The following is a 21,321-nucleotide window of genomic DNA, read 5'->3' on the forward strand; positions in this document are numbered from 1 at the left end:
AGCCTCCTTCATTCAAATGTTCAGGCAGCGGGGATGGGGGGGGGGCTTTCTCGCATGCCTTCTTTCTCTGAAGCGCTGCAAACCTTGGGATTGTGTAGCAGCCAAAGATCGCCTGGTTAAAAAGGAGGAAGAGGAGGCTCCACTAGTCCGGAGCCCATCCGCGGTGGCAGGGATCCCCCACACACATACACACACACACAAGGAGGGAGGAGAGACAGAGAGAGAGACAGACACACACAGAGAATGACAAGAGAGACAGAGAGAGGGAGGGGGGGAGATAGAGGTAAAGAGCCACACAGAGAGTGAGAGACAAACAGATACAGGGAGAGGGAGGGGGAGAGGGAGGGAGTGTTTATGCACAGAAGGAAGATTTAAAACTTCGGAGTGAATCCGGGAAGAGGGAAGAGATGGAGGACTGACTTTTCACTCCGATTTCTGAGCCCCCAGCTGTTAGTGACGGAGAAGGACGAAGGAAGAGATTGCATTTTTGTTAGGCTGAAAGAGCTGTGGCGTTTTAAAGAAGTCTCGTTCTTTTTATTTAAGCACGAAAGGAAAAATCTCCAAAAAGCCCGGGGCTTGCAAAGCATCACGGTCTCAGAGAATGCAAATGAAGGTGCTTATCTCCCTGCCCGGCTCGGAGTCATGCTGAGTCCTATTCAGAGGGCGGAGGGACGCTGTGCTTTTTTTTTTTGTTTGTTTATGTTCTCACAACCATGCAAAGGTGGGTTTTGTGCTACAAGGATCTTTCTTTCTTTCTTTCCCTGTCTGCGGTTCCTTGCAGTTGCTTCGGTTTAAAGCACCGTTTCTCATTCCTTGCAAAACTGGGGCAGGACTGCCTCTCCTTGCAGCAGGCTCGGTTGCAAAATGTTTCCCTGATTTGGTTTATAAGTTCGCAGCAAGGCAATCCAACAAATAGGAAAGTTTTAATAAGATTTTCTGACTTTATTTGGTCTCTGCTGCCACCCCCCAACCCCAACCCCTCCCAAGGAGAGAGTGGGAAGGAGAGGAAGGAAGGAGGGAGGGGGAAGGAAAAGAAGGGAGGGGGGAGAAGATGGAAGGAGAAAAGATGGAAAGAAGGAGGAAGATGGAAGAAGAAAGGAAGAAAAAGAAGAAGGGAGGGAGAAAAGAGGGAAGGAAGTGGGAAGAAAAGGGGAAGAGAGGGAAAGAGCAGAAAGACGAGGAGGATGAAGTTGATAGGCAAGAGGAAGGAGGAAGGAAGGAAGAAAGAAAAAGGGAGGGAGAGAGGAAAGAAGAAAAGATGGAACTAGAAAGGAAAGAAGGGAGGGAGGAAAGAGGAAGACAGGGAAAGAGCAGAAAGACAAAGGTGAAGGTAGATAGGCAGAAGGAAGGAAGAAATAGGAAGGAGGGAAGGTGAAAGGATGGAAGGAGGAAGGAACAGAAGCGAAGAGGAAGAGAGAAATGGAAAGAGCAGAAAGACAGAAAAGATAGATAGGTAAAAGAAAGGAAGTTGAAAGAATGGAAGGAGGAAGGAAGAGAAAAGGAGGAAGGGAGTGAGTGAGGAAAGAAGAGAGGATGGAAGGAGAAAGGAAGGAAGAGAAGAAAGTTTGCCTTTTAAGAGGAGTTAATGTTATAATTCATGTTCTAATGTTATAAATTTTAATCCAACATTAAGTTCCGAGCTTCCAAGTCATTTATTTTTAATGAAAAAAATTTTTACTCAAATTTTTGTGTTAAAATGGGGGGTGCGTGTTATACGCCGGTGCGTGTTATACGCCGATAAATACGGTATATATTTTTGTAGTTTAAACTATAAATTGCGCAAAATTATGTTTTTGTCAAAGTGACACACAACGCGAGTTATGCTCGATTTTTTGCCGATTTTTGACACACCACGCCAAAAAGGTTGCCCATCACTGTCCTAAGGGGTACATTTTTGGCCACTGGGAGAAACAAAAGGCTGAAATGAAATGGGCCTTGGCCTAATCCAGCAAGATTGAATTTATTTATTCATCTATCAAATGTATACATCACCCATGAAACTAATCAAGTGAGTTTTTATAAATGTGATTTCTGTCATCATCTCACCTCCAATCTTGCCTTGTAATTAGCAACATGGATAGAACCAGCAACTTTCTGTCTCATTTGCTAATCCTGGAGGTTAAAAAAAAAATAAAACCTTGTAATCCCAGTACAGAAAGCAACAAAGTAATCACAACACTTCAACAATGTAGTTTGGGACATCCCTGTTTTACTCCAAGCTTTTAAGTAGCATTGGGATATATCCTTTGATCCTAAGGGAATAATTCCATGTACACCATTACAGACTATTATCCAGAGAAAACTATTAAACTGTCTAACTTAATAAAATCTACACATTACTTAGGAATTTGGTTAAAGACCATTAGGTTAATTCGAGATTTCAGAAATTTGCAGAAATCAAGCATATTATGAAACACATCAGTCATTTGTGAATGTCATCATAAGCAATGAATCATTCAATATTATTGCAGAAGGGAAGTGGGAAATGAGACAGATGGAAGAAATGGCATGCTATTCAAAGCAGTTAGATATGGTAATAGTAGAATGTAAGAATAGAAAAAGGGAAATCCTCAGTAGTGGTTTAAAGCCAAAAATACAGAAGTGTTATATATGCCATCATTATATTAAGGCTTATATTAGAAACAAAGATGTTGAATCCATCACTGATTAATTTGAGTTAACCTGAGTATTTGCTGAGATTTATCGATTTAACATTGTCAAATGAGTATAAACACAGATATCAAACCAGAACACTTAAGTGTATTGCAAAATGTACAGCATTTATTCACATACAGACAAAGGCACAATTCTACTAAATATTTTAACAAAAAATACAGCCATCTTCAACTAGGTCTTTATAAATACTTCAAAAAGGGAGGAAAATAAATACAGGATTGGGCGATGTAATATAAAATAGTCATCTCTACATATACTTTATTTCTATTTGTTTTATCATCATGCATCTATTTTCAAATTGGAGCAAAATGGACACCAAAGCTAGGCACATAGTGAAAAAATCCTCTGTACAAGGTTTTACAAATGTAGTAAGATCTTTTTTACCCAATTTGCGTAAAATAATCAAGATTTTGTACATATAAGACATATATCTCATTAGTTTAGACTGGTACATATGTGTGTGGGTGTCCAGAATCAAACAGACAGCATTCCAGTCAACATTACTAAAATGTTTATTACCCTTTATTTCAATGTAGTACACCAAGTATAATCAGAGATTTCTTGGGCAATCTGCATAAGTAAAACATGACGCTAACAAGAAATTTCCATTGTTTTCTTATCAATGAAATGAATGTAGTGGTAGTAAAGAATATGGTTTTATTTATAAATTTTCATGTACTGAGTGTTAAATATAGTTTGAAACAGCTGGTCATACTGATTTTTACCTAGTTCTGTAGTTGGAAAATGTGGGTAGGGGGAACGCACTATTTTTTCTTCTTTTGTTATTAATTTTTGGTTCAGCATTAATCAAAACATCAGAAAGCTTATTAACCTAAACACGGTGGGGGAAACAGATAAGGCATTCTTTCTGCACAAATGCTAACATTCCTAATAGTGCAAATGTAATCTGATACCTCTTTCAAAATTGATCATAACATTGAATGTTTATTTAACATCAAATTTACTTCCTCTATGGCTTGATGAAAAACTCCCTGTTGGGCAGGTTAACCAATATTATTTCACTTAAACCTCACCTGAAACACTTATTGTAGTGAATAATTAATTAATAACATTCCTCTTATATTTAACAAGAACATGCCTGCTTTTAAAGCAGCAAACCTTGCTATATACCTGTAATATATGGGTAGTTCAATCAAAAGGAACAAAGCTATACACACACACACACACACGTGTGTGTGTGTGTATATATAATTTTCCAGTAGCTTTCTACAATGGCATCTAAAAATGTTTAGAATGTAAAGTCTTAACCTGTTTGTTAATTTTATCCATCTTGACTCAAAGGCTATGCATGGACTACTCTTAAGAATACAGTGCTCTCTGTAGGAAGGGATGGGGAATAATGTTCATTCTTTTAAATTTGAATAATTTTCTTGACAATGAAGCAAGCTGCAAAAAAAAAAATTCCTGCCTATATAAAGTTATGTTAAAGCATTGGAAGTCCAGTGTATCGATAGCCACCACTGGAACTACAGCTATTATATACACAATGAGCCCAAGATCAGAAAATGATGATCTCATGAAATGTGTCTATTTCACAACCTCCTCATTGTTCATGCATGAGTCCCATTTCAGTTTCCCATTCAGTTCTAACCATAGCATCCTGGTATATTTGAATTTGATAGGCCAAGTTAAAAAATGGCCTTTCAAAGTCTGTATTTTTTATTTCAATAGAAGCCGATTACACATATATTAAACTATGATTAGCACCAAGCTAGATACTGAAAGTGGATGCAAAAGATAAATGAGGGGAAAAATAGCTTATTTTCAAATCAATTTTGTCTTCTTGGAATTATTACTGCTACTTTGGAAGTCAATGGGGATATGATCTGATACATGTTCCCAAATTACAGAATCGGTAGGGTAGTAATTTAGAATTCATGGGATCACATGCTATATTTTTTTTACCAAAAATTAGGACCATAAAAAAACTACTTTGCAAACCTCCTCAAATACAATGTATTATTGATGATCAGTGACTTGCATAGCAAGATGAAACAGTAGCACTCTAGTTTTCAGTTGAAAGCTCTGGAAGACTTGAGTCAAATTGCAAGGTTCCAACATTTCTTTTAAATATAATAAGTAAAAACTAATGATGATGGACTGAGAGGAGAGTTGCCAAAACAAAATACCTACTGCTCCTTACCTTTCTTGTATCCTCATTATCTCTGGTATTGTTTACATCCAAGTTGAGTCCCAAAAGTTGTAATCATCTAAAACTACCTTCGTGTCTCAAAAAATGCACTTTGCTGAGTGCACAAAATAGGCAAATAATCTGTTCACTTATTATTGCTGATGGCTTTTTCTCTCTACTTATTGCAGTTTTTTAATGATGTAATCAAAACACTCTTTTGCCAAATCTAATTCATATCATGAAGTCTTGTTAAATTGGCTTGAATGTAAAGCACTACTCGCATCTTATTGCCTTACCATTTTATTCAAAAAATATACATATATATTTATTACATCCTTTTTTTGTATTTAAAGTAACCCTTATGTGTTAGAAACTTGCATATCCCAACACATATTATTAGTGCATATAAAGAAAGGCTGATGACTACTGCCTTTGGAAATACAGTCATATATCTTCATGGCAAACTTCATTTGTCTGCCACTGCTTCTCCCAAGTCTGATGAGACTAAGAATTTTTCTATTATAAAAATTCTCACCCATTACAGGTTTATAATTTGCAGTGTATATCGGGGGTGAGTGCATAGGAGGAGAAACAAGACAGCCAACTCTGTTTTGCCAGACACACATTTAAGTCTCTCTCACTTGAATTGTCTTTTATTTCACATGGCAGGTGCTACAAGAATACAGCAAGCTTACAAACCTACCTACCTTCCTTTCAAAACGAGATCAAGTACTTTAAGACATAGATACCCCTCTTCCCTTAATTTGAAAAAAGTAGATAATATTCTTTAATTCTTTGTCTGGATCCCTTCAGAATAGCACTGTATATATGCTGCAGTTGCAATGTTTATTCTGGGCAGCTTGGATTTATCTCTTAGGGTATCAAGTAAATTCTTACCTGCTTGATAAATTGTGTGTCTAAAAACATTTGGAGTTAACAAACGTTTCAGCTGCCAAAATTCCCCTGAATTCTAATACAGCAAAAAAGACGAGACTAGGATTTACTCCAAGCACAGCCTGAGGAGAGTGATCATGTAGATTAGGATAAGCAGTGCACCAAAATTTAATTCATTACTCTCTTATATATCAACAGCTTGTGCTTTTCTGGGACGGGGAAAGAAAAAACTTCTTTAGTGCTATCTGCCTAAACTAGGGTCTACCCACACAATCCAATTAACGTATCCTTCTTTTTAAAATGAGCATTCAGCATATTAATCAATTGGAAAACAATATTATTTTCTCAGATTTCTTTCAGACAATTGCAAGAATATTCACACCTCACAGTCATGAGAATGGTGGAGGAAATATTCATACTCAAGTGCACGTAAACAACTTTCTACAGCCCAGGGAAAATGTCTTTATTCTTGGTAGATCTTGTAGTCATAATTTAAGACTCTCTTTGTCCCATCAATAAATAGAACAGAGTAGCTACTTTTTTTTATATCCAGGCTGGGGCTTGGATTCCAGTGCTGTGTTCTGTATCACTCTTCAGTCAAGAGGCAAGAATACTTCTCCTAATAATATCTGTCCTTCTAGGGAGAGTGCTATTTGATCCAAGCCTGCATTTCTTCTCTGCCATCTCAGTTTCTGAATCACTCATCTCTGCATCCGGGGCATACCCATCATTCTCACTGTCCACTTTTAACTTGTTTTTTGCCCTATCTTTAGGGGAAACTTGTCCAAGGGCCGAGTAAGAGAAATTAGAGTTTTGACGACATGCTTCTTCCTGCCCCTCTCCCTGCTGTTGCCTTTCTCCTTTCTTTGGAATTCGGAATCCTCCCCAATTTTTCACAGGGCTTCTGGGTGTTGTAGGCACTTTAACTGGAGTTGGGTTACAATTTATTCTGAAAAAGGATCCATTGCATTTAGGCACCATATCCCTCCGGATTCCAGGCGCTGATCTGCCACTTGGGTGGTTCACAGCTCTTTTATTTTCTAACTGCCTCTGAAATGATTCATTTGACTTCAAGGGCTTGTAGTTATGTTTGGGAGGTTTCTCCTTCAGTCCTACCTTTATCGTGTCACAATGAGAATGATTGTCTCTTTTCCTGTGATCTTCTGTTACAATCCCATTCTTCTGTTGTGCTGCTCCAAATTGTGCTTCTGCAAAGGTTTTTTCAAAACTGAAAAAGCTAACAGAAGAATCAAGCGCCTCCTTTTGGCTGGGCTGCTTCAGTAATGGTTTGTTATTGTGCCCAGAATTTCTCCTCATTTGTTCTCTCTTCTCTGTTTTTTTCAGTGAATGATTCAACGACATGCCCATTTGTTTTCGGAAGAAAGCCGAATGCCATTTCAAATCTTCTATCTTAGGTGCATCTGGGTTCAATGGCAAACTATTGAAGAGCACCGAATTTTCCATCGAGGAGAAAGAGGAAGGCATACCTGGAGAGACACCAAAAAACGTGTTAAAGATGTTCTAAAATTACCCATCCAGTATTACCTTTGGTAAAAACTTCCATTAGTTGCACTAAATTCTTATTGGGATGAATGGAATTTGAAAATAAATTTAATCTAAAACTCATTTTTCTCACTGATTTCAATAGGGCTTACATTCAATTAATTTACTATAGCTACAACACTTTCTTTACTCGTGTAGTATAGCCAATGCTAACATGAGGTATTAATTTCACATTAAATTGTAACTAATCAGTTAAGTCAGTAGAAATAAATTGAGGTGTTTTAATGATAAAACTACTTTGATGCACTAAACATCGTCTTCATTATTTCTTTTTTAGTCACTTTTGGCTTTTTTATTTTTTAGAAAAACAGAAACAAATTTAGACTTGCTAACCAGTTTTAGTCCCGCCTGTGCTGTAGTAGGGAATTTAGCACATTCCCTGCTACAATAATTGGTCAATTTTTGGCACATTTTGACCTGTATGCCTCAAGTGTTAAATATCTATGGAGATTCTCAGTCATCTAGGTCATGGTTGTCCCAAAGGTGCTTTACAAGAGGCAACTGGACTTTCTGGTTTTTCTTTGAAGACCATCCAGATAGAGCTGAAGACGCTTCTGGGATGAGAAGCAAAATGTCTTCAAAGAAAAACCAGAAAGTCCAGTTGCCTCTTGAAAAAGGCACCTTTGGTGTCAGAAGGCGGGGCTTAGCAGTGAGAAGACGGAGTTTCAGGCCATTCCTGAAATTCCCCTATTCCGGAGGAATTGGACAGGTTGTTTTCGATCCTAGCTGTCCTGAAGAGACAGTGAAGGTTTGGGGAGATCCAGTGACCTCAGAGACTTTCGCAGGTCTTGGGGGGGCTCGGAATTCAACCCCTTTTGCCCCTTTTGGGTTGTAAAACTAATCTACTACAAATTGGCTGTTTACGATCTGACACTTTTATTGCTTGGCTGTGTTGGTCTAAGATCAGATAAGATCGCACAGCTCCCAGCGTGTTTCTACTTGTAAATAATATAGAGCCTCTAACTGCGTCACATATGGCGTCGATTTATATTTTCCAAAGGCTCCTTTCAATATTTTTTCTGCATTTCAAAAGGTGTTGCTTATATCAAAAATTTTGAAAAAAATTGGATATTTGACATTAAACTATGAAGAAGGTGAGAAAGAGTGAGAACGTTGAATGTTTGAATGTTCCTGAATACAAATGAAAAATGGGAGAAACGACGTCTGGTTTATCTCGGAGGAAGAAAGAAATGCGATGCTGGAAAGGGGGGGCAGCTATACAGAAGATTCATTTTAAGAGACAGAGCGCAGAAGCAATGAGAAGTATTAAAGAATCTACACTTTATGAAACATCATTGGCAGATTTTTCAATTCCACCCTTGAGAATTAAAGTCAATCTGAAAAGTTTAACAAGCCTGGGACAACATTATTATTTCATCAGAGACATCCTGAGCAAAAAGGTGCAAAGATATCCCTGTTTGGACTCGCTTATAAAAACATTTGGTAAATCTATTCAACGAATGGCAATAGGATTGAGAAGGTTTTGTTATTGGAGAGACACAGGCTGATTGATGGAAGAATACAATTTAAAATTAGCTAAATTTAATTATTTTTATTTGTAATAGATATAGCTGAATAATAATTGATATTGATAGTAATGTATATAACGTGGAGTTGATATGATAAATAATAATTGGATATGAGAAGGGAAGGTTAGAAATATTTTTGGACCATATACAAAGGTTATTAATCACAATAATTGTCACTATTAAAAATAAAATAAAATATATATAGTTAAATGTTAACTAATAGGGGGAAAATGTTACGATATACGATATAATTACTTAAAGAAGGGAGAATGATAACACACTACATTGCATGGAAGATGGACTTCTTGGTATTAAATATTATGTTCAGCTAATATAGGATATGAGGATTTGATGTTAATAGAGGATTTTACAAATAAGTAAATGAAATGTCAGCATGTGGTTATGGACTAAATCCTTAGCATAGTTAAGGTTGAAGGATGTTTAAATAACTGTAGTCAACTAAAAGTGGAGGTATAATGATGTCAATATGGTAAACATTTGAGTTAAGATATCTGAATTAATATGAATTAATGGAAGAGATGCACCAAAACATGTTGTAACCAGCTGATATACTTTTTTTTTATAATATATACCTGTGTTCTTTTTTTTGTTTTGTTTTTGTTTTTTGTTTTGTTTTTTCTTCCCTGCCTTGTCTTTTGTTCTTTTTGTCTTTTTTTTTTTTCTTTTCCCACTGGTGTGGGCATGTATTGTTTAAGATTATTATTATTATTATTATTTTTAAATAATAATTACAGTCAAATGAAAATGGATATATGATGATGGTGATATGTATGAATATTTGAGTTAAAATGCTCGAGTTAACATGAGTTATGTTTGTTGACTGTGGAGGAGATGCACGAAAGTTTATTTGTGACTGACTGACACACTTTCTATAGCATGTAAAGAAAGATGTTGTACTTGTTTTAAATTAAAAATAAAAATAAAATTTTTTTTTTAAAAAGGCACCTTTGGGACTGCCTCAAATGTTACCAAAACCTAGTTTTATCTCAAACATATTTTATAAACTACTTAGGGATGCGGTGGCTCAGTGGCTAAGCTTATCGATCAGAAAGGTCAGCAGTTCGGTGGTTTGAATCCCTAGCCCCATTTAACCGAGTGAGCTTCCGTAACTTGTCCCCTCTTCTGCCAACCTAGCAATTCAAAAGTATGTAAAATGCAAATAGAAAAATAGGGACCACTTTGGTGGGAAGGTAACAGCGTTCCATGTGCCTTTGGCATTTAGTCATATGGAGATGTTTTTGGAGAGCACTGGCTCTTCAGCTTTAAAACGGAGATGAGCATCACCCCCTATTCGGGAAAGATTAGCACATATGTGCGAGGGGAACCTTTACCTTTAACCACTTAGAGAGGGCTGTAAAGCACTGTGAAGCAGTATATAAGTCTAAGTGCTATTGCTATTTCCAGATTACCAGGCATATCATTGCCCTTATCCTACTGACTAGGAAGTATATACAACATACTAACAAATACAATATATAACACAATATATAAAGATAAAGTGTATGGACAGAGGAAAAGAAAGGATGGTTAACACAGATAGAAAGATATGGCAACCTACAGTGTGTATTTGTATGTTATCAATGTTTATATCAGTTTGAAAGCATGTAAATAAATACCACTTCAGTGAGAAATAAGTGTCTGTATGGGTCGGTGTACAGTCATGCCAGTAACATGACCCCAAAAGTGTCTTCAGACAATGCTGGTTCACTCAACAAGTAAACGGAAATAAGCAGTGCCCTCTGGAGTAGGATACGACTGGACAAACTAATTTTAGCTATGTTTCCTTTTTTATGTCATAGTTTTAATGTCCTTGGCTTATTCTTACATCTCTTCTATATTCTGCCTGAAATAAATAATATGATGTATATGTAAGTAAATATGATTTTAAATAGTCAGTTGTAAAACAGAAAGTTTAGGTTAAAATTTATGTTAGGTATTTTGAAACATCTTTCCATTTCTTTTTAAGATTACTGTTAGTTGCAGTGCATTTAAAATCTGCTGAAATTCAGTCATTACTAAAATGACAGAATTTCATATCAAAGGGCACCAATAACTTTATCTGTCAAAATTTTCATCAATGGTAGAAATTTTACTCCTGTAAATATCTTTAATATTTGCCTTCTAATATCAAGAGAAACCTCTATTTTAAGGTGACCAGATTTTCAGATTGGAAAAGAGGGACGCCCTTGACCGGGGGGAGGGGGGGGGGGCTTGATTAAAAAAATTTTTTTTTGTCAAAAGGTCACCCCAGGACACTGAAACCAGCATAAATACGAATCTGTTGCCAAACAAAATTTTGATCACGTGACCATGAGGATGCTGCAACGGTCGCTAAGTGTGAAAAATGGTCGCAATGGTCGCTAAGTGTGAAAAATGGTCATCAGTCACTTTTTTCAATGCCATTGTAACTTTGGTCACTAAATGTTTTCCCCCTCCTCGAGACTCCTCACTTAGCGACCATCAGAAATACGAATCTGTTGCCAAACATCAACATTTTTATCGCGTAACCATGAGGATGCCACAACGGTCGCTAAGTGTGAAAATGGTCGCTAAGTGTGAAAAATGGTCATCAGTCACTTTTTTCAATGCCATTGTATCTCCTGATTATTAAAAGTGCAAATTCACTCAGTGTCAATCATGACTCCTGAGTCCATTTCAAGTATTGTGCATAGAAATTTTAAAATGGCTTGTTTCAATTATTTTGGATAGAATCTTTTTTTAAATAGTCTAAGACAATTTAAAAAAAGAATCAACACAGAATACCCACTATTTTTAAAAATCATATGCACCAATAAATAAAATATTATTTTAAAATACATTGAGCCTATACTCCTTACAGTAAATGACTCATCTGGAAACAAGCCAATAGCATTTTTTGTGCTTTCAAATTTACAGATTTTCCAAATCAGCTTAAAGTCCAAATATTTAAAGACCACCCCCCTCAAAGCTATCTTACCAGAGCTTTAAATATCTTCTGGGGAGGCCCTGCTAGTAATCCCATTCATGACAAAGGTAGGGCTTTCTAGTTGGTAACATCTTAATTTGAGGCTTGATTGGAACATTATACAGAAGTTATTGAAAGACAGTAAAATGGACATCAACAATCTCACACCCTGCTCAAAGTTGTGACAGCAAGTTAAATTTTTGACCTTAACTATCAAGAAAAAAAACAATTTTAAACTGGCATGTCAGTGACTTCTTAACAGTCAGGATGCTGGTCAAGATTAAATTGCAGGTAGATTTCTTATCACTTTCTAAAAAGAGAAAATTCAGAACATAACAAATAAAAGGTTTGTGAATTTCACAGATGAGACAGAAAACCACAAATGGGCAATATGATCTAGAAAGGCATGACTCTCCATATTATGGGAATCCCATAAGCCCTGCAGATGTTCATAATGAAATATATTTAACTATTTGGGACAGAAAGACAACACAGACTATTTTTTTAAAAAATTCACCAATATCACACCATAAGATCTTATCTTTTCTTTGCAACAATTCCTAATGGCACAAGAAATCTCCATCAATATCTATCCCAGAAGAAAACTCTTCTTTCACAGCAAAATAATGTAGAAAAATTACAAACAATAACTCTTTTCAGCTTTATGCACCACCCCGCAAGTAAACACAAATGTTTGATCAGAAAAAAATATGTCCAAGATAGGAGCAATAAAGCTATACACCATGATTTAGGAGTTTGATTTTTTTTCAAAAATAAATGCTAAAATACTAAACTGTATATATGCACATTAGGTAAATAGTGTTCTGTATACCCTCTCGGAGGCGGCGATCGATTTCCAATCACGAACGGACGCCGCCCGCAGATAACCTCCAACGCGCTTCAGGGGCTTCTGCCGGGCGGCGGGACCCCGGAAGCGAGAGGAACTTCTCTGCGGGCGGGCTGCAGCTGCCCCCCACCCTCTCCTCCTGCCGCGGCGAGCGGAATAATTCGATTAGAATTAGATTACTCACCAGTCAGCACAGCTGCAACCTCTTTCGTCTTTTGGCGAAAGGAAATGGAGACTCGCGCAGGCGTGCTGAAAATTTCCCATCCCAGCCAGCTCACTGATTGGCTGGAGTCCAGGCCAATCCAATCAGTGAGCGGCAGGCTGGGCTGGCTTAAATTTGTAGGAGGTAAAGGCTAAAAGCACGCTTTTTTTGGCGCTCGCCGCTCCCGCCCATCAGCTGCTAGCTTGCTGGGCTGGCTCATCTGGTAGGATAGAGAACAGAACGATGAGCAGCCCAGCAAGCTAGCAGCTGATGGGCGGGAGCTGCGAGCGCCAAAAAAAGTGTGCCTTTTAAAAAGGCGGGCTGGGACGCGGGGAAAATGCATTGGAAGCGGGTGTGTCCTGCCAAAAGCGGGACGTCTGGTCACCTTACCTCTATTTTCAATTAATTAGTATGGTTAGTAATGGTGGAGATGTCTGCATTAAATATGTAAATTACCTGCCATTGGGATAATTAAATCAATAGTTACTAGATTTGGCATTAGAGCATTTACAATACCAAGTGCTACTAAAATTGACTTGTAATATCTCAAGCTCAATCCAATGGGGTAATCAGTCAAATTTCCTTAAACTTCACTCATATTAAATGTACACAGAATGTGATCTTAAGTATGTTTATATGAAAGTAAGGAACTATCAAACACATGGTCTACTAGGAAGATTGTATTCTCCAAGCAGAAACTCCAATATGACATAACATGTAAAGCATATTTATCCCTACAGGAAACCCCTTCAGTCAAATAGTGATTTTCATTTTACTAATTTATTTAGCTTTTGAAATGTAATGTGCCCTAATAAAGTACAAGTGTTAATTGCCAAAATTAAAGCAGGGAAAATTGCAGAAGCTATTATATCATTTTCAGAGGAAGCAATAGTTGTAAAGCTTTTCTTTTTTTATTGAAGGGGGGAGAGCTCTTATCGGTCACTTCCGAAGCAAAATGGCTGCTCTTTTTCCTCAACCAGCTTATTTTTACAGAAAATGTTTCAGTTCTTGTTTTTTCAAAAATGCTCCTCCTAAATAATGAATAAATGTCCCATTTGACCAAACAATATAAATTATATATTTGACTGATATATAGGTGCTTTTTAAAGATATCTTGTAATAATAAATTGTGATTAAACTAAAGTTCCTAAAATTCACAAAACTAATTTAAGTTTTTGAAATGCATCAATTAAAAATCAACATTGCCTTATCTTAGCTTGTTCTATGGAACACAACTATATTTTTCATAGCTTTATTGAGTTGTTACTTATCCTATAATGAAAAATGTTAAACTGAATTATTACAAGTTTTATTAAAACGCAAGCATGAAATAACTGAACAAAATTTAAAACCTTATCCATTGCTAAAGTAATAGAATGTAAAAGGATGAAGTTTAACCCTATCCTCTAGGTTTCTGACCAATATCTGTTGACTTTTTAAAATAAAAAGCATCTACTTATTGCTATTCATGATTAGCAAACTTTTTGCAATCAAAAATCCTGATAAAATGATGTGTTGATTTGTATGGAGTCCTCTATTAATATTCAAATGCATACTGTATGTACCTAACTACTTGCAGGCTATCAAGTTCTCTGCAAATTTCTGGGTCTGGATAGATTCACTGCCAGAATCTGTCAACAGAAATAAGGTTCCCAAATCTTGCTTCACATAATGGAATTATTCTAATTAGAATTTGCTAAGTAGAGTAATACGGTTGCATGGATATGAGAAATGGCAACTTGAGGATATTATGACTTTCAAAAGGAAGCAAAAATAGGAAACGAGGTTACAAGCAGCCATAAAAATATTTTTGTAAGTATTTGCAATGGCTATATTTTTAGAGAATTATTTTCCAAGTATATAAAAATATAAATCAATAAATTCTTTAAAGCACAGTACAGATAATACATGCAATCTTTTTTACAGCTGAGGGAAAACTGGGTAAGAATAAGATAATTCTGATTTACCTAAATTAAATGTATGTACTTAAAGACAAATTTTATGGTCTAGCATAAAGAAAATTAATGTCATTATTTCCCATTTATTTGTTGTTTTATATCAAGAAAGGGGACAAAATATGAGCGTTACAATATTAATTTTAATTCCGGTTCATTGGGAAGTATTTTTCTGAAGTCATTTTCTGAAAAATTACAGAAAACAACAAAACTTACCTGAAGCTCTTTCATGTTCTACAAGATTTGTATAAAGATTAAATATCTGTTCCTGGACTTTGCAAACAGATCTTTTAATTTTTTCCCGTCGGGTCACCATGTAAGTGAGGTTCCGTACCTAGAAATATTGAAAACATTGCTAATATGAGGAATGCATAAAGGAAGTTTAAGATTATTTTGAAGTTATTTGAAAAAATAGTGGCTCATCTGGAAACCTCTTTATAGTGAGAAAAAGAGGAAAAATGAAGTAAAGAAGCATCTTGGATGAAAAGCATCCAAGAAACATAAACATTTTCAAAGAAAAAAAAAACCCAAAAATCCAGTTGCCTGTTGAAAAGCACCGTTAGGGATAACCCATGACCTGGATGATTGAGAAGCTCCATAGAATATAGAAAAAAGATCTTTGATTAAAATGAATTAAAAGGAGAAAGATTATATAACTTGGATAAAAAACCTAGACAGCATTAATTACATTCTTCTAAAAAAGATACCTTATAAATTCAGTCCTTTCAGTCTGGAGCCTGAATCTACCCTAATTGCACAGATGAGAAAGCATAAACACAGGGAAAACAGATCTATTTTACTTTCTGCATTTCAGTTTGAAGACCCAATATCAAAAAAAGTTCTTCCTGAAAGCAGGTATGCAGTATTCAGATTCAAAGCTAGAAACCTGTTTTGGACCTGGCATAGATATCCTTGTTCTACCTACCAGCTGAACCTTAAAGAAACTGCAAATTTTTCTAGTCTCAACACTGTAATCAGTTGGCTCCAGAAAATAAGCCTTTTTTCTTCACAAGTTAAGGAGACCTACAGGAGCAAGCAAGCATGTCTGCACCACAGCCAAAGCACCTTCTTGTTTGAATAATGCACACCTCTACAATCAGCAATCAGCTTTCATGCCAATTTCATCTTCTAAGCAATGAAAGGTAGTTATCCAGCAAGGCTGGTGATATCAAAATTGATTATGATTATCAAAGTTTCACAGTCACATTCATTCCAGTAGCTTCTACTAATCATAGGAACCCTCAGTGAAAGGTAAGAGTCATGTTTGAAAAACAATTGAGGCTTTGGGTCATCGAATGCAATCCTCCAAGCACACATCTCAAAACATGTGAGTCCCTCAGACTGCTTTAGAATTAAAAGTGATACCGTGTTTCCCCGAAAATACAACCTGTCCTGAAAGAGACCGCCTACTGCCAATTACCTCCTCTAGACCAATAAGATCGCATAGATTAGGCCTCCTCCGAATTCCATCAGCCAGCCAATGTCAACTGGCAACTACCCGGAGGAGAGCCTTCTCGGTGGCTGCTCCGACCCTCTGGAACGAACTCCCCGTGGAGATTCGTACCCTCACCACCCTCCAGACCTTTCGCAATGCCCTTAAAAGCTGGCTGTTCCAACAGGCCTGGGGCTAACGACTTGTAACCCCACTCGAATGGTGTGACTGTTGTGTTTTTAACGGTGTATGACTCTATGTTTTGTAACTTGTCTGTCCCCCCCCCTTCAATTGTGAGCCGCCCTGAGTCCCCTCAGGGAAAAGGGCGGCATACAAATAAAGTATAAATGAAAAAATAAATGAAACTAAAGCTTTGCCACATTTTTCACGTGGGCAAAAATATAAGCCCACCCCTGAAAATAAACCCCTTGGATAACCCCCTCCCCTGGCTCCAGCCAGGCAGAGCACCACTCACCGACACGGCGGTATCCTGAAGGCGCCAAGCCGCAGGAGCCGGAGGGGAGAAAGGCACTCACATTGCTTGCCGCCTTCGGGATACTGCTAGGTTGGGGAGTTGCGTTCTGCCTGGCCAGAGGGGGGAGTTGCCCAGCTCTCCCTGCAGCAGCTGCCGCCGCGCTCCAAGCATAACGTCTTCTCCAGTTACAAACTCGGCTGCTGAGTCTTCCAGCAGTGGCCGCTCTAGGAGTGAGCTCTATGGTTGTGGGCTGGCTGCTGGAATACATAAGAGTCTTCCGGACAGAGTCTTCCAGCAGCCAGTCCACAACCATAGAGCACACTCCTAGAGTGGACGCTGCTGGAAGACTCGGCAGCCAGGTTTGGGAGTTTGGAACTGGAGACGACATTATGCTCAGAGCACGGTGGCTGCTGCTGCAGGGAGAGCTGGGCCCGGACATGTTGAAGCTAGGAGGCATGCCTGCTGGGGGCAAAACAGATGCTCGCGCAACCCCCTTCTCCAGCCCGGCAGAGCTCCATGTACTGACCTAGGGGGTATCTCTAATGTGCCAAGCCGCGGGAGCTGGGGAGTGAGCAGAGCACCACATGGCTTGGCGCCTTAGGGATACCCCCTAGGTCAGTGAATGGCGCTCTGCCCAGCTGGAGAGGGGGTTTGCCGGGTGATTGCTCGTGAGCTTGGTCACCTCATGGCTGCTTCGCCCCTGAGGCTGTGCCCAGCTCTTCAGGAGCCAGTTCGCAAGGCAGCAACCGCCCGGCAACCTCAAAACAATAAGCCCTCCCCTATAATAAGCCCAAGGCCATATTTTGTAAGTAAAAAGAAAATAAGACCCTGTCGTATTTTCAGGGAAACACGGTATAGATTCAGTATTTCACAAAAGAATTAATGAATCTCTTCAACTAGCTTTTTATAATTAGGGCACCCTGAAAGTGTATCAGGACACTGCACTTACTTCCTAATTAATGAAATGCAGACAAATGTTACGTTGGGTTTTTAGGTAGTCTCCAGCACAGAGTAGCAAGAACATCTTACTAAAAGTAAGAATCTGATTGGACTGCAATTTGAATTCTAAGAGGAGTAAATAAGGGGGGAGTCTAAGAAGTGGGGTAAACTTAATTGAAGAATGCCATGGATAAACATCCTTCTTTTCTGCTTTGTTATACAAAAGTGAAAGTTATTAATGTTAGGAGAAACGAGTTGAATGTAGTGAAAATGGGCTACTGACAAAATATGTTGTTAAAGTAAGACATAGGATCAAGAATGAAAGAAGGATGAACTGAATTTGTTGATAAGAGTAGGAAGACTGAAGGGGTGGAGTTGCTCAGAAAAAAAAAGTTTAGAAGTTAAATGACCAACAATATACCAAGCAATATTTGGAAGTGATTTAAACAAGGATGGTTTGTAAGACTAGAAATGTATTTTCATTTATTTACATCCTACCTATATTGTTTTTATAAATGACTCAAGGTGGCTAATATATCCAATGTATGGAAAAAAGATACAGATCTAGATTCAGGTCACTTTTTTCCTTACCAAATGCATTTAATTTCTTTCATTTATTGTTTTTTACCCCTTCTCTTGGCTTCACTCTTGGTGCTTCACTCAGAGCAATAGCTTGATGGCTATACATAATGAATGGTTATTTAACATTTTCCTATTACTTTATTTTTAAGGAATTTATGTATTATGCATTATTTAATTTTATATGAATCTTGGTGATATTAGTGAAAATATATATACATATACTAATGCCATAATTGCAAATATCAATGGTACATGTTTTAAAAAGTCTTATTCCGTATCTATTTGAATCCCATATTGAAGTCCAAACAGAATCACATGCGTGGATCAAATATCAGATGCACAGAACATACGAAGTTACTTCAATCAATGTATGGCATAAGGAATGTTACATTTAGATCTGTGTTCTACCCCTTCTTCAAGAACATAGTAGCTTACCCTCTCCAAATCTTGCCGGAGGTGAGTGAAAAGCTGTAGTCGCCTGAACAGAACATCCTGTTCCCGTTTGGCAAGATTGTCCTCTTCATCTTTCTTTGGGGTGATCAAAGGTTTGTTGAAGTTTGATTTTCTCTTCAATTTCCAATACTGATACAGGAATTCTACAGAGTCCTCTGGAAGTTGCAGAGCCTTAGCCACTTCTGAAGCATTAACGAAGGCATAAAACCCATCCTCCAGTTGCTGGAGCTTCTGCTTTCGAATACTGACTCGATGAGCTTCCTCCTGATTTTGAGCTATGCTATCATAGGATTCTAAATGACCCAGAGCATGATCATGTGCTCCATTCTCATTTTCTTGGCCAGTTAATTCATTGAGGATTTCCTCATCCAACTTCTTAGTAGAACTGTGCTTCAGACAATAGGATTTGAATTTGACTTCATCGTTGTCAGCCAGAATAGTCTTCATCTCCAAACCACGGTCAAATGCACAAGTGACATGAAAGGCTGTGCGGCAGTTTTTTACTGAACACTGCAGAAAAAAGAAATAAAAATTTTAAGTACTTAAAAATGTAGTAAAGATTGTGAACCCTATGTTAAGGCTCCCTAGATCCAAGCTTTGGACATAATAAAAGAATATTAGAACAATAATTCAGAATTGGGCCCAGAGGCTATATTGTCAAGTGTTATCTGTTCTATGGTCAGGAAGCTCAAAGCATGAACAGAAAGTGACAATGGCTCATTTGTGAGTTACTATATACAGTAATTATGAAGAGACTTATGACTGGTCATTTAGTGACCATTCAAAGTTATGATGAACCCCCCCAGGGTATTTACAATCCAGCCCCAAAGTTTTCAGGACCACACCTCCTGCAGTCATGTGACATTTCAAGTGTTCCATATCTGGCCTGCCTTCACAACCATTTGCAACCAAATTGGTAATGTACTGTAATCTAAAGAAATTTTGCCACAGCATATCATGGAAGTAAAACCAAGTATCTCTTTGCTGTAATAGACAGTATAACCAAGTATTTTTTATTTCCCTCTCACAAGGTACACTGGGGTTGTGTTGGCATAACATAAGGTTATTTATAAGTCTAGGATGAGGATCAACGTGTTTACTGCCCAACTGTTATGAAGAATATGCTGCACTGTGGATTCACAGCCAGAAAAGAACTGAAAGCCGCATCATTTTCTAGACTTGCTTAGTAGCCATTTGCCTCAAGAAAGCAGCAAGTTTTAAGAAAGCAGCAAGAGACCACATGTACACTGAAAAACATATCTTGTTTCTTGATTCAAAATGCTGCACATCCCTAGTAATGCAATTTTTTACCTACATCTGGATACACTTGTTTCACTAGAGTGTTATCCACACTCTATCATTGAAGTCTTCTTAGAATATTAGAAATACCAGTAATTACCAAGGCCAGCACACTATTAACAGAAATAATCTTGATGGCTTAAAAGAGATTCAGTAGCAGATTATTTTAAGCAGCCTGTCTTGATAATTTGGAAGTATGGAATGGTTTAAATTCAAAACATCTATTTATTTTTCAATGCAGTTATCAGAAGTTAAAAAGAATACATAATATTCATGATTTATGATTTATGATAGATAGATAGATAGATAGATAGATAGATAGATAGATAGATAGATAGATAGATAGATAGATACTATATTTTCCCAAAAATAAGACAGGGTCTTGTTTTCTTTTGACCCCCGAAATAAGCACTTGGCCTTATTTTCAGGGTGTTATTATTTTGAGGTGCAGGAAGTGGCGAGCGTGGTCACTTCATGGCTGCTGCTGTGTTGCAATATTTTCAGGGAGGCCTTATTTTTGGGGAGGCTTATTTTTGGAAAAACAGGGTGGGTAGGTAGGTAGATGGATGGATGGGATAGATACAATAGAATAAATAAAAACAAAAAACATTAGGAACAAACTAGTCATCGTGACCTATCAGAAATTTAGTGGAAAAATAGGATGCTCGAGATGCTATTCTTTCAAGTACAGTATACTAACAAAAAATACAATACATAAAATTCTCTCTCTCCTATGTAACTAAAAACTCAGAAAACAAGTATAGGTCTACTAAAACTTACAGTAACATTTATTAATATACTGAGCATCTATTATATGTCTGTGAGTCATATTCAGCACATTTATTTTAAATTTCCTTTGGAAAGACATTACTAAGCAAAGTCTTTGGCAAAGCACTTGAAAAATCTGTGATGGATTCAATGTCAAATCTCTGGCATAGCAATGATTCAGAGCTAGAGAGAAAAGCAATGTAGGGAGCAGCATAATGTAAACACATACAGCAATTCTAACCCATATCTTTATCCATAGCCAAATGATATCTTCTTGGTAACTATGGGCAATTCACTAAAAACATTCACAATTTTCTCTGCATAGGGAATAGTGATCAATTTTATTAGTACATTTTTCTCTGAATAAAAGTTGTGGTCACCCAGTGTTTAATTCATAAGTCGCTTAGTGTAAATAGGTTAGCTCAATGTTCTGATTAACAGTACTATTGTGTTTAGACATAAAATATTAATGTTATAATATCTAAGTGCTGCAAAGCAATTCCTGTGTACTAATACATAATTTATGCATAAACATGGAAGAACTGCTAAACTGAACAGTGAGTTAAAATGTAGTTTTTTAAAGCTATAAA

General features: G+C 37.3%; 1 protein-coding gene across 3 annotated transcripts in view; it reads right to left on the reverse strand.

Moving 5' to 3' along the window:
• Positions 1-2,759: 2,759 nt before the first annotated feature.
• JADE1 (jade family PHD finger 1) overlaps positions 2,760-21,321 on the reverse strand; it is a 130,258-nt gene continuing 111,696 nt past the window's right edge. For all 3 annotated transcript variants that reach the window (XM_032223573.1, XM_032223575.1, XM_032223574.1), the window contains 3 exons: positions 18,647-19,174; positions 15,000-15,117; positions 2,760-7,209 (listed from right to left, as the gene is read on the reverse strand). In XM_032223573.1, the coding sequence (XP_032079464.1) occupies positions 6,320-7,209; positions 15,000-15,117; positions 18,647-19,174 (1,536 nt within the window). In that variant the 3' untranslated portion in view covers positions 2,760-6,319. The remainder of the gene's footprint in view (positions 7,210-14,999; positions 15,118-18,646; positions 19,175-21,321) is intronic.

Source organism: Thamnophis elegans, chromosome 9 (genome assembly GCF_009769535.1).
Source record: "Thamnophis elegans isolate rThaEle1 chromosome 9, rThaEle1.pri, whole genome shotgun sequence".
NCBI lineage: Eukaryota > Metazoa > Chordata > Lepidosauria > Squamata > Colubridae > Thamnophis > Thamnophis elegans.